At 45.6% G+C, this 15,005-nt stretch overlaps 1 protein-coding gene across 1 annotated transcript; it reads right to left on the bottom strand.

The window, feature by feature from the left end:
- Positions 1-6,704: 6,704 nt before the first annotated feature.
- On the bottom strand, positions 6,705-9,229 carry HSPA2 (heat shock protein family A (Hsp70) member 2). Its single transcript, XM_039733024.1, has one exon. The coding sequence runs from the start codon at positions 8,992-8,994 to the stop codon at positions 7,090-7,092; it is 1,905 nt and encodes a 634-aa protein (XP_039588958.1). The 5' UTR covers positions 8,995-9,229; the 3' UTR covers positions 6,705-7,089.
- Between the last annotated feature and the right edge of the window lie 5,776 nt (positions 9,230-15,005).

Below are 15,005 nucleotides of genomic sequence, written 5' to 3' on the forward strand. Positions count from 1 at the left end.
AGGTTGCGGGGAAGAGAAACCTTCCTCTGTAATGGAAATCTGCTTTGAACACTCCATGAAAAGCATAACACTAAGCTCTCTGAAAAAACTTGACATTTTCAGTGGAAGATGCCATAATAGACACATGGCTTTTGGCTTTTGCTGATTTACCACCTTCTTCCTTGTGGGAATTATACACATCTGAGGGATAAAAAATAAACAGATAATGTGAAGCAATCTAGATGTGATGGTGATGAGTTCCACAGGCAGCAACCTAAGCAACAATTCTCCTTCAGAGCTGGGGCTGAACAACACACAGTAAATAAGGTGTATGTTGAATCAGAAACTACTACCTTCTTAAAGCTTACACTGCCCATTGTGTGCACTGACTGAGGCAGGTGCCCTGCAGAAGAAAAAAAAATTTAAAAACCTGTTAGTGCATAATTAAAAACTGGGTTATGAGGCAGAAGCACAAAGAAAGCAAGCAACAAGCTTGCTCCAATTGTCATAATTCTGAACAACTGACCTTGAACCCTTAATAGGCTTCTTTTAGTGTTGTTTCTTGTGGTGTTTGTGTGTCCATGAGCATCCCAGTAGCTGAGAACACTCAACAGTATGTATATGTACCCATTCTTTAGGTATATCTAATGTTTAATTTGGATATCACACCCAGAAAGTAAACAAATGCATAAACTCAACAAAAATATCACTGACTCACCATCCAGTCATCCACCTCTTCTCTGCCTCTTTATTCTTGCTGTGTCAAGCCTCTGTCTCCCATACCCACTGTATTAATTTCCTCCACTTTTCCCAGGGGCTGTTAAATGTCAGCCCTGGTTTCTCTGGGAATACTAGACTCCGTGTGTGCATTACTGTTTGTATTGGACACACAAGCACAGACTTCAATTTCACAGTAGCTAATACTGTCCATGACTACACCATTTACCTGCCAAGTGCTCTGCCTACTCATTAAAAACAGGATCATGCTGTGTGAATGGAATAAATACTGTCCCTTGGGCAAAATACCATGACCATTGGTGCAGGTTTTCACTTCAGTTTTGTGCCACATGGAAGCTCCTAATTCCCTGTTTTCGGCAATTTGAGCAGTGCATTCCTTGGATAACCCAAAGCAGTTTTGTAGCTGCAGTGTAACTTCTGGAGAGGAACCAGAAGTTCCTCACATCCAGCAGCAGCCATGCCCCAGAACCAGAGCCCTCACAGCCACATCCACAGCTCCAGCCTGGCTGAAGTGCTGACAGGCAAAGGCAGAAGCAGGTCCTGAATCCACACCAAAGGTCTGAGGGAACTCAGGAGGCAGCGACTGCCTGGCACCACTTACAGTCTGATTTTGGAAAGCCAGAAAAACCAGCTGCACATTCTTCTAGTGAGCTCCTCGTGCCATTACTCCCCCTGCATGGTTTTATCAGATGAGGTTATTGAACAGGAGCAGTTGTCAGCCCTTTTCACACAGCCTTGCACCCCCAACAATCAACCTTTTGTTATTAAAGTGCCCCTGACAGAAAGGAAGGAGTATTAAAAGGTACCTCAAACTCAAAAGGTATTTTCAAAACTTTGATTTTGATTCTGTATTCTGAGGTGTTCAGAAATCTACAAACCTTACAAAAAAATTTCATAGCCTAATTTCTAGTTCTTCTTAGATATAATAACCATCTCCCTGCTACAGAAATAGGGGGAAAAAAAGGTAAAAACTTAATATAGAAATGCTATAGACAAGATCTTTCTATTTAATTCTATGAGCTCCGAAGGAAATTTGAAGGAAATTATGGCAGACAATCTGGCACTTAGTTTTTCATGGATTACAGACACTTTTTACATTACCAAAATTTTAAAATTAGTTATCTTCCACCTGTAGTGCTGGGGATAGGACTAAGGACTAGCTACCATCAAATGTCTTTAACCAGGCTGTGTTGGAACATTTGCAAACACAAATGCAAATGAATGAGGTCTTCAGCAGGGAAATAAGGAGTCTTCCAATTGAGCGATGTGGTTTTGAAAGAAATATGTGTACATTTTTAGATACAGCCTGGCAAAAGAAATTCTGCTTTCATCCATGACATGTGATTTTTGCTAGACTGTCAGTGCAACTGTGCAGCAGCTCTTACAAGGATTGACAGAAAGTATTTAATGATGCTTGGCAATGAATTTAGAAAGGCAACCAAGACCTCCTAAACCCATAGAGGTTTCTATAGAGTGCTGCCAAAGTACACTGCCACTTATGGAAGTAGTTTTGTCTCTTTAATCCTAGTCAAGATAGATTTTTAACTGCTGACCTGAAAATTATTTGGAACAGTGGCATTTTTAACTGCTCCAGCAGGTAAGATGCAGGTGCTGTCAACTGCTGCCTAAGCATGGGCAAGAACAACCTCACACTGCTCAGTCCGGGATGCAACAGAAATCTGTCAACTTTTCAGAGGCCAACACACAAAAAACAATTCCTGAATGGTGGGAGAGAATATTTCAGCAGTGGAAAAGGGACAAAAAATTCCTGTACTCTTGATTTTCTTTAAGATTACAAAAAAAATGTGCTGGCTCTTAGAGGGAAATTTCTCCCCTCTCTGAAATTCCTGTCTGGTGCTGTTATTGGGATGACAAGGTGAGCCAGCTTGTCTCTGTCTCCACCCTCTTGATGCAGGAGAGAGTAAAGGCAAATGGGTCATGCAAGGGTGGATCAGGGGGTTTTAATACTGCCGTTTCATATGTGGAAGTGAAATATGTTGTTGCATCTGGAAATGCTGGCCTGCCCAACTCTATAATCACCAGGCTGCTGCAAGCAGGATCTGTTCCAGAGGCAGGTCTGTGCTATAGGCTTCTGCCTGCATAAATACGTGGAAGAGAGCGGCGGAGAGATGTGATACCTGACCCACATAGGTGTGCTAAAGAGGCTTTACTAGCATAACTTGTTTCGCTCTGGGGTAGGGAGGGGTGGTAACTTTCCTGTGATGAACAGCTACAGAACGTAATTTTGCTGCTGTAAGAGCATCCACATGCTTTGCTGCTTTAACACCCCAGGACTCCCCAGTGCCAAGGTGCAGCGCACCTGATGGAGCAGAGATTAGACCACCACTTCCTAAGGGACACAGAAAGGGAAACTCATGCCAGGCACAGGGCCAAGGAGGAGAAATGAGGAACACCTTTGAGATAAGTCGAGTTCAAAATGCTGTTACCCTGCACTGCACTGACAAGACTGAAAAAAGGAACTTTAAGTATGCGTGCTGGGTGTAAGCCCGTATTTTTTAATGTGATGCTTCACATTTAATGTAAGTGCCAAGACTGGAAATGTGAATTTCCTGAATATTTTTTCTCTTTCTTCCTGTTCCTCATACATATCTGCAGGAGTGGCTCACAATGGGGAAGACAAAATTTATGGTGCACTCCTGAGATCCTTCATCTCCTACCTTGGCTGCACCCCACAGAGCCCCAAACCTTCAAGGAGAACCCAAATGACAGGCAACTCCCAAGAGAAATGCTCCCCAGCCTGCAGGGCTCCACCAGTGCCTCCCGAGAGATAAAAGGCAGGCTGCCGGGATGTATTCATTCCTGCCTTGAAGATGGTATCACAAGGGATGAGCAGGGCTGCAGCCTGCCTGTGTGCACAGCTTCAAACACACAAACACATCTTCAAACGCAGGCGGCGGGGCCGGGCTGACTCACCCGGCCGGCTGGGTGGACACAGCCTGTCCGAGCACGTCCCAGCTGCCCTCACACAGCTCCCTTGTCCTCAGCTCCCTCCCAGGGCTCTCACAATGTATTTTAGTAATGCTTTCAACTTGGGTCTTTTTTTGGCTCTTTCCCCTGCAAAGTTACAGTGGGGGATTGCAGGGCGACCTGCGCCGCACGCAAGGAGGCACGGCTTAGCTTGAGGGGTTTAATTTGGGTGATTAAATTCTCCAGCATTAATGCCATGGGTGTTCCTCTGTTTGAAATAACGCCATCCAAACTCAATCAGAAAAATATATGGAGGCATCAAAAGCTAATACAGGAGTTGCACAAGCACTAGGAAGTTACAAGCACTTTACGTTCTCCCTAATGGGCTTTTGTGTCTCTTGCACAGCTTTGCTGGAGCGTGGCAAGGTTCAGAAAGCCAGCCCAGGATTTTGACAGGAGCAGCTGGCTTTCCTGTGAGTCAGGACCATGCACAGGATGAGACGCTGAGAGCAAAAGCAATGAAACTGCAGATTTTAGACAAGATTACTTTCCTGGCTTTGCCAAATTAATTTCAAATGTGCAACTGCTCCCCAGAAGGACGTGGACACACCAAATGTACCTAATTGCAAATGAGGAGCAGCATTTGGGAAACTGACTTTATTTCTTTAAGAAATAAGGGAAGGGAGGGGGAATAGAGACCCACTGGAGTCAGGGGGAAGTTTCCACTAACAGGATCAGAGTTCACTCTACAGTCAGTACAACATACTGAAAAATCAACGTGAAGTTTTTCTCTCTTTTATAAACTAAGTGAATGAATGCAAAGAATCTAGCTCTGAGCTCTTCAAGTTTTCTGCTTCTTGCATTCTAGGGGCTTGTTCACATATTTGAAAGGCTACTTTGTGCCTCAAGACTATAAATCTTTTCCCAAGCATGTAAATCAGTACAAGTTTCCAATCCTTTACCTACCCCACACACAGCATGAGGTGTGGGGTATGTAAAAGGAGTGGGGTGGAAAAAACACCTCTTTTGTAGGAAAAAAAATTACAACTCCCAGTGTTAACCTGTTGTTGTCCTCAGCCACTTTCACCATCAGATGGAGACCCCACATCCCTGGTCTCTTTACCCTGACTGCCCCACAGCTGGGACAGGCACAGAGCAGCAGTGGCTGAGGTGAGAGGAAGGACAGAAAACAGCACAGGCGTGGGACAAACTGTCTGCCATGTGCATTTAGCTACATTAGCTCTGCAAGACACTTAAATAACAAAAAATTGTGTTTAATAACTGGGAAGCGACGCTGAGGAATGCAAACCAAGGGCTGAAAAGTAAAGGAAACTATGTGGCAAGGGCAATTACCAGTTGGTTAATAGAAAAAAAAATAGTTCAACCTGCATTTACAATGGAAATGGGTGCTACCTATTCCTTACTGTCATCCCATAGTAGTGGGATTTTGGTTAAGAAGAGTTTATCTGACAAAGTATTACAGTTTACAGCAACAGCTTCCATTTGCAGATAATCTAGTGTCATTCATAAACATATTACCTATTCATTCCTAGGGGTAAAATAAAATTAAAAATCACAGTACCTTCTCATTCCCAGGGGCCCTCTGTGTATTACAGCCTGGAAATCAAGAGGCAGTGTACCTGGAAACAGGCAGGAAAGTGCTGTGTAGCTGAACACCAAGAGCCTGACTGCTGCCTTTGGAGAGGTCACTGAAGCCCTCAGCAGGTCCTGAAGTTGCTGCAATCGACTTCTCCAATCTCACTGCGATGGCACTGACATTTACCTGCAAACTGCTCCATAAACCTGAAGTGGTTTTGAGTAATTTGTAACATTGGCTATCAAACAAGCTTTTTACAAGCCTCACATTCCCCCCTGTGATGACTGCAACCCTTTTCTGCATCCAGCAAAGGGAAAGCTTTCCAGCTTTTCCACTGACTGTGGCTGAGAGAAATACACGTAGTAAACCAGACTGTTACATCTCTGCTGGTTATTAAATACTGAACAACTTTATTGTTGCCTCCCTTCTTCACACAAAAAACTTTTCATAGACTTTTAAAAAAAATATACATCACTTACAATCTTAAGGAATCAGAGTCCTAAAAGTTGTCTGCAGTGGGGAGAGCTGGCAGGGCAGCACCCACCACGGTTCCCAAGACACCAACGCTGCTGACATCCAAACAAGCAACAAACCAAAACACGGCAGCCGATTCCCTTCAGCTGCCCACTGCTCTGCAGTTTTTTCCCTTAAAGGACAAGCCAGTCCGAAATGTGCGTGCCATCATGCTGCTGCAGGAGAGCTCATTAACTCGCAGTGCCTGGACTCCCAACGCTGCCTGCCAGCTTTTTTGCTTTCTTATACAAATGAAAAGCTCTGCAGACAGTTTGCAGCACAGCCAGACGAGTTTAACTACTACAGATTTTGCCTATTCTATTAAGTTCAGCATTCCAGCTCCTTACTCAGCACTCCCAGCTCCACTTTTGATTGTCTAAAGAGAAGAAAAAACACACAGTAAAGTACTGAAAGCTCAGCGTGCACACAAACAACCCAAGAATAACTCAGCACTTCAGAGCTGCCCACAAGCCGGTCTCTATTTTACCGAGCCCACCACCTGCCAAGCAGGACTATTTCTGTTGTCCCCATTTCCCCGCTGTTCTCTCCCAGCCACACGCACACGATGCATTCCCAAAACTGCAGCCCCAGACACCGGTTGGGGCTAAGAGCAGGTCCTGCCCCACAACAGCACCGGCACACAATTCCAGGGAATTTTTCCCTGCTGTGAAAATCCCAGGAGCCACACTCCCACTGCCCCTGCCAGGTGACTGGGGGGGTGGAACACCAGGACACCCCCTCCCCAGCACCCACTCCATGCTGGGCTCCCCTCAGGAAGGCCCCACGCTCTCTCCCATTGCCTCTCTAGGGACATCAGCCACCCCTCCAGAGCCCAACACCCCCCTGCTCCACGGCTGCCACCACCCAGAGGCACAGACACCACCAGAAAGGTATTCCTCACCCCCCCACCCCACTATTGCCCTTTCACGGGGAGGAGAAAAAAGATAGATTTATGCTTTTAAAACATTTTATTTATTACCAAAATTTCCAGAAGCCAAATTTGGCAATTTTTTTTTTCATTTTCTGTAAAGGTTTTCATGCATAACTTGAAACTTGTCAACTGCAACAGTCAAGTGGTTACTTTAGAAGAAACAGAGACAAACATCCAGAATACAAACAGCTGTATCTGAATTAACAACATTTGTCTATTACTAACCTTATAAAGCAGGACGTGCCTTCCCTCTTATCAAAACCAAGCTGACAGATCTGCCTTTATACACACCCAACAGAATAAACTCTGTTATCGGCAAGGACGTTTTCCTTAAACGTTAGAAAAAAAAACAAAGCAAAGAATGGAGTGACTGTCCATAAACCAGTCTGTATTTCAGTCCTCTTTAATCTACTTCTTCAATGGTGGGGCCACCAGAGCCACCAGCCCCGGCCCCTCCATCTCCCCGGTACAATTTTGTGACGATCGGGTTGCAGAGTTTCTCCAGCTCTTTCTGCTTGTGCTCGTACTCTTCCTTCTCAGCCATCTGGTTGCGGTCGAGCCAAGACACCACCTCCTTGCACTTGTCGAGCACTTTCTGCTTGTCCTGGTCACTGATCTTTCCCTTCAGTTTATCGTCCTCCACTGTCTGCTTCATGTTGTAAGTGTAGGACTCGAGGGAGTTCTTAGCTGCCACCCGATCCCGGTTAGCTTCATCCTCTGCTTTGTACTTCTCTGCTTCTTGCACCATTCGGTCAATGTCGTCCTTGCTGAGGCGACCCTTGTCATTGGTGATGGTGATCTTGTTCTCCTTACCCGTGCTCTTGTCCACGGCGCTGACGTTCAGGATACCGTTGGCATCGATGTCAAAAGTGACCTCGATCTGGGGGACTCCCCTGGGTGCTGGGGGGATGCCTGTGAGGTCAAACTTGCCCAGCAAGTTGTTATCCCTTGTCATAGCTCTCTCACCCTCGTACACCTGGACCAGCACGCTGCTCTGGTTGTCTGAGTAGGTGGTGAAGGTCTGAGTTTGTTTGGTGGGGATGGTGGTGTTGCGCTTGATGAGAGCAGTCATCACTCCTCCAGCCGTCTCGATGCCCAGGGACAGAGGGGTGACATCCAACAGCAGCAGATCCTGCACGTTCTCAGACTTGTCTCCCATGAGGATAGCTGCTTGTACAGCAGCTCCGTAAGCCACAGCCTCATCGGGGTTGATGCTCTTGTTGAGCTCTTTGCCATTGAAGAAATCCTGTAGCAGCTTCTGGATCTTGGGGATGCGGGTAGAGCCACCCACCAGCACGATCTCCTGGATCTGGCCCTTGTCGAGCTTGGCATCACGCAGAGCCTTCTCCACCGGCTCCAGGGTGCCCCGGAAAAGGTCAGCATTGAGCTCCTCAAAACGGGCACGAGTAATGGAAGTGTAGAAGTCAATGCCCTCAAAGAGAGAGTCAATCTCAATGCTGGCCTGCGTGGAGGAGCTGAGGGTGCGCTTTGCCCTCTCACAAGCCGTGCGCAGCCGCCTCACCGCTCGCTTGTTGCCAGCAATGTCACGCTTGTGCTTGCGCTTGAATTCTTCCACAAAGTGGTTCACCATACGGTTGTCAAAGTCCTCCCCACCCAAATGGGTGTCACCAGCCGTGGACTTTACCTCAAAAATCCCATCCTCGATGGTAAGGATGGAGACATCGAAAGTGCCCCCTCCCAGGTCAAAGATGAGCACGTTCTTCTCTCCAGCCCGGGTTCCTTTCTTGTCCAGGCCGTAAGCGATAGCGGCTGCAGTGGGCTCGTTGATGATACGCATCACGTTGAGGCCTGTGATGGTGCCGGCGTCCTTGGTGGCCTGGCGCTGGGAGTCATTGAAGTACGCGGGCACTGTGATGACAGCATTCTGCACCTTGCACCCCAGATAGGCCTCGGCAATCTCCTTCATCTTGGTGAGCACCATGGAGCTGATCTCCTCCGGGAAGAAGGTCTTCATCTCCCCCTTGTACTCCACCTGCACCTTGGGCTTGCCTCCCTCATTCACCACACGGAAAGGCCAATGCTTCATGTCTGACTGCACCGTGGGGTCATCATACTTGCGGCCGATGAGGCGCTTGGCATCAAAGATGGTGTTGGTGGGGTTCATTGCTACCTGGTTCTTGGCAGCATCCCCGATGAGCCGCTCCGTATCGGTGAACGCCACATAGCTGGGTGTGGTGCGGTTACCCTGATCGTTGGCGATGATCTCCACCTTGCCGTGCTGGAAGACACCCACGCAGGAGTACGTGGTGCCCAGGTCGATGCCGATCGCCGGCCCCTTGGCAGACATGGTGTCGGCTGTTTGTGGTGCTGTTCGCCCGTGTCCACCCCGCCCGCTCCAGCTGCCGCCGCGGCGCGATATGCCCAGCTCGCGCCGCCGCCGCCCGTTTTATACCCGCCGCCGCCGCTTCTGGAAGCTGCCAGAACCCTGACGGCCAATCCGGACGCGCCTCCAACAGTCGTTTGGCCAATCGCCCCCGCGAGCCGCCGGGGAGTACCCGCCCCCAAAGCTCTGGCCAATCAGAACCGCGAGCGCCTACCCGCCAGCCCGCCCCACGGGGGCCGCGAGTCTTCCGGGTTTTTCTCGTGCGCCACAGCGCTCAGCCAATCCGCGCCCGTGCTGTCCACTCGCCCCGCCCCCGCCGCGAACCTCAGCTAGAAAGTTCCAGCTGACATGACGTTATGCCGGGGATTGACAGCAGCGCTGTCCAATGGCAGGCGGGGGCGGGCCGGCGGGGTGGGGCTGTGCGGTCGCTACGGGACGGTCGCGCGCTCCGCCCGCGCGGACCCGCGGGGTGTGTGTGTGAGGGGGCGGGGGGGTTGTGGGTTCGCGGCCGCCCGCGCCGTGCGGTGTTTGTAATTCCTGAGCGCTCAGCCCGGCACTGGGGAATTTGCCCTTATTTGGTCGCAGGGCGGCAGAAATTTCGCCCTCCCTCCCTCCCTCCGTGACACAGACACACACCTCCCTTCAGCGTCCTGTCAGGGCGGAACGGCCACCCGACCCCCGCACTGTCATGGCGGAGCGCCTCCCCTCACGGCTCCGCGCCCTCCCGCTGAGGGAAAGTGCCTGAGGGAAAGTCCCGCCGAGCCCGTGCTTAGCCTTATTTCGCCCGAACTTGGCCGGCTGACAGCACCCCCGCCCCGTGTCTGTGCCGGGACCCAAACTCGGGGATGGCACCGGGTTCTCGTCCTGTCCCCCCTCAGAACTGAGGCAATGGCACCGCGCTGTCCCCTCGAGCTCAGGCAGTGGCACCGCGGGGGCTCCGGGGCCCTGTTGCTGCCTGTCCCTGCGTGGTGACCGTTCTTGAACCGCCTCCACATTCTTGTCTGTTGTGCTAATGTGAGATGTCGTCACGCCTACGTTTAGCAAAAGCTATGGAGCTATTAACTCGGAGGTAGGAAAGTGCTTTGATGAAAATATATTAAACATTAAAATCCGCTGTGGTTTCTCCAAATTATGCCTCTGTACTGTGAGACAAACACTTCAAAATATTTCAGTTCTAGTAAGGAGACCAAAACACCATCCTGAGAAATTTATACAGTCATAGTAAGTAGCTCCTTTTCAGCTCCTTTAAAAGTGCTGCTAAAAGTTTGCTATCCACAGACATCAGGAGTTGTGTGAGAGAAGGATTAACGTCACTGTATATTTAAATCCTCTTTCATTAGTTTTGTCCCCAGCCTTCAGCAGTTTGCTGTACCCGGCCTCATAGAAAACATGTTACAGCTTTTCCCAGAGTGATTTGTAGTCACACAATTATTATAGGCACTGTAACTCCTGTTCAAAAACATCCTTGTTTCCATTAGTGTATTTTTCAAAGCCTTTTTTACAAGACATGAGAGCTCCACCTCTTCTGTGCATTATGTGTGTAGTTTTGTGATGGAAGAGCCTGGATTTCTGTCCATACATATTCTACGTGCTTAAATAACTATTAGTCTTCCATGGATCCTGGTCTGTTTTGGTTTGGGGTTTTTCGGTTGGTTGGGGGTTTTTTTGGTGGGTTTTTTTTTTTGGGGGGGGGGGTTTTTTGGGGTTGGGTTTTTTTTTTTTTTTTGTTTTTTGTTTTTTCCCCACGTGTTTTATAAGGTTTAATAAATAAAATAGCTCAGACCTTGGAGCAATCCAAAAGAAGTCACTGGAAAATGGGAACCATCAGCTGTCTCTGCCTACAGGAGCTGCTCTGTATATCCTGTGTGCATATTTCTTTGATGGGAAGGGTGTCGGTTTCTCTTGTAGTTAGACCAGTGGCTGATTCATCACTGAACCATCTCTTCCTGTAATTCACTGCCACTTCATTCAGTTGATTGTATTATGTGGGACAGGGAGAAGTGCCAGAGCAATACAAGAGAGGTGGATAATAAATTCTGTTTCAGCTGAAAAGTTGATGTTGTTTATTATTTGTATCCTTCTGAGGACTGCCCCTTAGGAACACTAATAATGCACAAGAAACCTGTTTTAATAGCTGCAGTAAAAACTCAGACTCTCTTATTCCAGAGTAAAAAGAAGACTCCTGCCTCAAAAACATATTTATAGAAACACTAGATGGAGAGAACAAGTGGAGTAGGAAATAACACAATATTGATTAACACAATAAACAGTCTTTGCAGCAAAATTAATCTGATGTCTCATTTAACTATAGCTGTAATCGAACAAGATTTATCCAATTTAGAAATGACATTTCATTTATTTGGCCCAAAGCTTTTAACTATATGTTTTATCAGCCCAGGCACAAAATACATACAACTGCTCCAGACAAAACTTGTTTGGCCCAATAATTAGTGTGGCCCTGATATGGTTGTGCTGGTAACCTGCTAAAGAGGTGTTTGCATTGACTGGATTACTGCTCACCCTGAGAGTACTCTCTCAGTCCTGTTTATTTCATCATTTGAGCTCTTTTGCTGTAGTAAATCTGGAGAAAAGATCTTGGAGGAACACATGAGCACACCATTTTAATGTTGCTGGTGTAAAGAGACATCCTAAGGATAAATCCCAAGGTCTCTGGACTGAGGCTGTTTAGCCTGTTGCAGAAGTATTTCTTTTCCAGCTGGGCACACAGGTGCTGTTTCCTTCTGTACAATGACATGTCTAGGTCCCAGCTGCTTTTTAACTTTCATTCCTACTCAGTCAGAAGTTCACAGGATGTTCTTGCCATCACCTCTTACTGATGTCCTTAGAGAAAGTCCAGTCTAACGAGAGGGAGCAACCTCCAAAACCTCATTAGACGTATTCTCTCTTCTCAGCAGAGCTATTACCAACCTGCTTTTTGTCAGCAGTTTGGGAACCAACTCATCCATGTAGTCATCCTCCCATATGGGAAGAGCCACATGATTCCCTTTTATGTTGCTTCATATGCAATCATGGTACAGGTGAGCCAAACCAACTGGTTCAGAAATTAAAGAGTGAGCTTTATGGGGAGGACTTCAGCACAAGTCTGATTTTCCCTTTAACAAAACATTTGCTGTTATTCCCTCATCCTATGTAAGCCATATTTTCACAGCAACTCCCAGAGCAGCAATTTGGCACCTCTGGCAGTGGCAGGGCTCTTTCTGATCCATTTATTTGTGTTTAGGATTGATTATGCACCCATGTTTCCTGTTCAGCAGTGTTATGTAATACGCTGTAGGCTATTCTCCATTACACCACCCAGCCAGAAATGAAGATGATATTTAGATTTCTTCAGTGAAGCAAGAACTCAGTATCTGGAGCAGAACTGAGAAGCCAACCCTTATCTTTATCATGATAAAAGGAAGATTTTTTTTTTCCCCACGTGTTTTATAAGGCAATGGAGTATAAAAATAGGACTGAACCCAAGTTACTGTTCAATCAGACATCAGCCACTTGGATCATTAAGATAGAGTTGAAATGCAATGAATGATTTTTTCAGGTTGGGCTGTTGGCTGTCAATAGACTTTAAATTCTGGTATCCATTTCCCTAATACTCATTTCCCTTGTAAATCTATCCTAAAAATTGCATAGATCAGATTGTATAGGTGAGAATGGATTATTTCACAATACAGCAATCAGTGCAGAAAAGTGTAAGCAACTGCTATTCTAAGATCTAGTAATACTTTGTCACAATTCCTTTTCACCACTGAAATTCTTCATCTTGTTTATATTTGTAAACGTACATCTGGTACTTGGAATTCAGACAAGAACTACCAGCGTATAAAATGACAAGATTCTTCTAACAAGGTGTTGCATTAAAAATCATAGCGTATGTGGGGGGAACTGTGTAACTTCTTTGTATTTATATACCTCCAGGTTTTGTGCACAGCTGCTCCTTGGTAATTTAAAGGGCAGCCACAAGACATCATCTTACTTATATAAGTGATCCTTTGTTTTTGTGAATAACAAATAAAGTTCTGCAAATTTGTATAATGTGGTTTTTGGCAAATTACACAAATGCGTGATCAGTACTATGGAAATAGTCAGAACAGCAGAATATAGGGCACTGTAATTTCATACTGCCAAACCAGGAGTTCAAAACTCGTGAGTCAGAGCTCCTGAAATTATAAACCCAGTGGCTTTATTCACCTTCTGTTTTTTTCATTTTTACCATATGTTCAGATTACACTTTTAGGATTTTCCATGTAATCTGCAGGTCTATTTTTTTTTTAATAAATAAAATAGCTCATTACACCATCTCATAACTGAAATCAGGCTGCCTCAGATTGATTAGACTCAATAAAATCATGGAAGTTGTCAACACTGATTAAACTAATGCTTGATGCTTCAAGGAGTAATTATTTTATAATTAAGTGGGTTTTAAGCACATTTATTTACATAGACTTCTGACAGTTTGCTAAGGCATGATTAAAAGCTGAAGTTAGTATCACTAGTGCTAACCAGATAAACTGGTGTGCTGTGCATTTTAGGCAGGGAGTTCTTTATTCCTTTATCTGCAGCCTCCTTTCCTTGCAGCCACTACCAGCTCTACTGAGTCCTTACTTTAAAGCAAAACGTTTTCCAGCAATCACAGAATCAGATGAGAAAAGAACCTCAACAGGTCATTTAGTCCCATTTTGTGTTTAACCAAGATTTCCTTTCTTGCAATTTAAGACAATTATTTTTATTCATATTGACTCTGGATATGAGAAACAGTTGTGCCATTTTTCTTTGCAACCAGATTTTTATATGAAAATCATTGTGTTTTCCCTCCACCATCTCTTCTGTAAAATGATTTAAAATTACTCAACCTGTACTCAGAAGCAAAGTCTTCTTGGTTTCCAGACATTCACTGCTTTCTCCTGGATTCTCTGATTGCACCTTGTATCTTAGTTTTCAAGTGCTATGCTCAAAACTGGAGATGTTACCAGCTCTTGCCTTGGTGGTTCTGAAGAAGCAGATGACACTCCAGTTTCTACATTTCAGTTTTTACCTCTATTTGCAACAATATGATGTTGCACATTAATTCTCAGAATATGATCCAAAATAATGCATCAGTTCTTCTCAATTGAAAATGAAAGGGTAGATTTCGTTTAGATATGAGGAAGAAATCCTTTACTATGAGGATGAGTGAGGCCCTGGCACAGGTTTCCCAGAGCAGCTGTGGCTGCCCCATCCCTTTCAAGGCCAGGTTGGATGGGGATTTGAGCTACCTGGCCTGGTGAAAGATGTCCCTGCTCATGGCAGGGCACTGGAATGAGATGGTCCCTTCCAACCCAATCCTAGGATTCTATGAAATTAAGCAGCTGTTCCTTTACTTGCATAGCTAATGGTTCCAGCTTGCACTTGTTGCTATTAAATATCTTTTCAGATCCCATCTGCACCTTGCCAGGATTATTCTAAATTCTAATCTTATCTGTCAATGTTCCTGAACTCTGCTTGGTCTTGTTTGAAGATATTAAAAGGATACTCTATACAGTCCAGGGGATAAAATAAATGAAAACAGAGAATTTTATCTAGAACTGCTTTGATGAGGTTAAACAATATCCTGCAATTATTGGCAGTAACTGTAAAGCTGGAAAATTGTGCTAAGTCTTAAACAAGATAAATGGTGTACTGTAAACACAGGCAAAGACCAATACTTCTTACTCAGAGATCAGTATGTGATTAATCTCTCAGATTTACTGATATGCTTAGTGTGAACAATTTTTATAATAATTGAATGGTAGCATGATATGAATTCCTCTTGTTTTCTCATTTCTATGATTATTTGATAATTATTCATCTCTGTTTTCCCTCTTGTCATTAGCAGGTGAATTGGAAAAACACAGGAGCCGATGAAGCAGGTGGTACCTTCACCCTGTTGCCAGGACTGTTATCAACTCAGGTATAAGATGGAATTAAATCAGAATAATAAG

The sequence above is a fragment of the Passer montanus genome, unplaced genomic scaffold, assembly GCF_014805655.1.
Source record: "Passer montanus isolate IOZ18808 unplaced genomic scaffold, ASM1480565v1 scaffold82, whole genome shotgun sequence".
NCBI lineage: Eukaryota > Metazoa > Chordata > Aves > Passeriformes > Passeridae > Passer > Passer montanus.

Bases quoted from the DNA above. Each gene is read 5' to 3' on its own strand.
- HSPA2 (XM_039733024.1), bottom strand. From the start codon at position 8,994: ATGTCTGCCAAGGGGCCGGCGATCGGCATCGACCTGGGCACCACGTAC.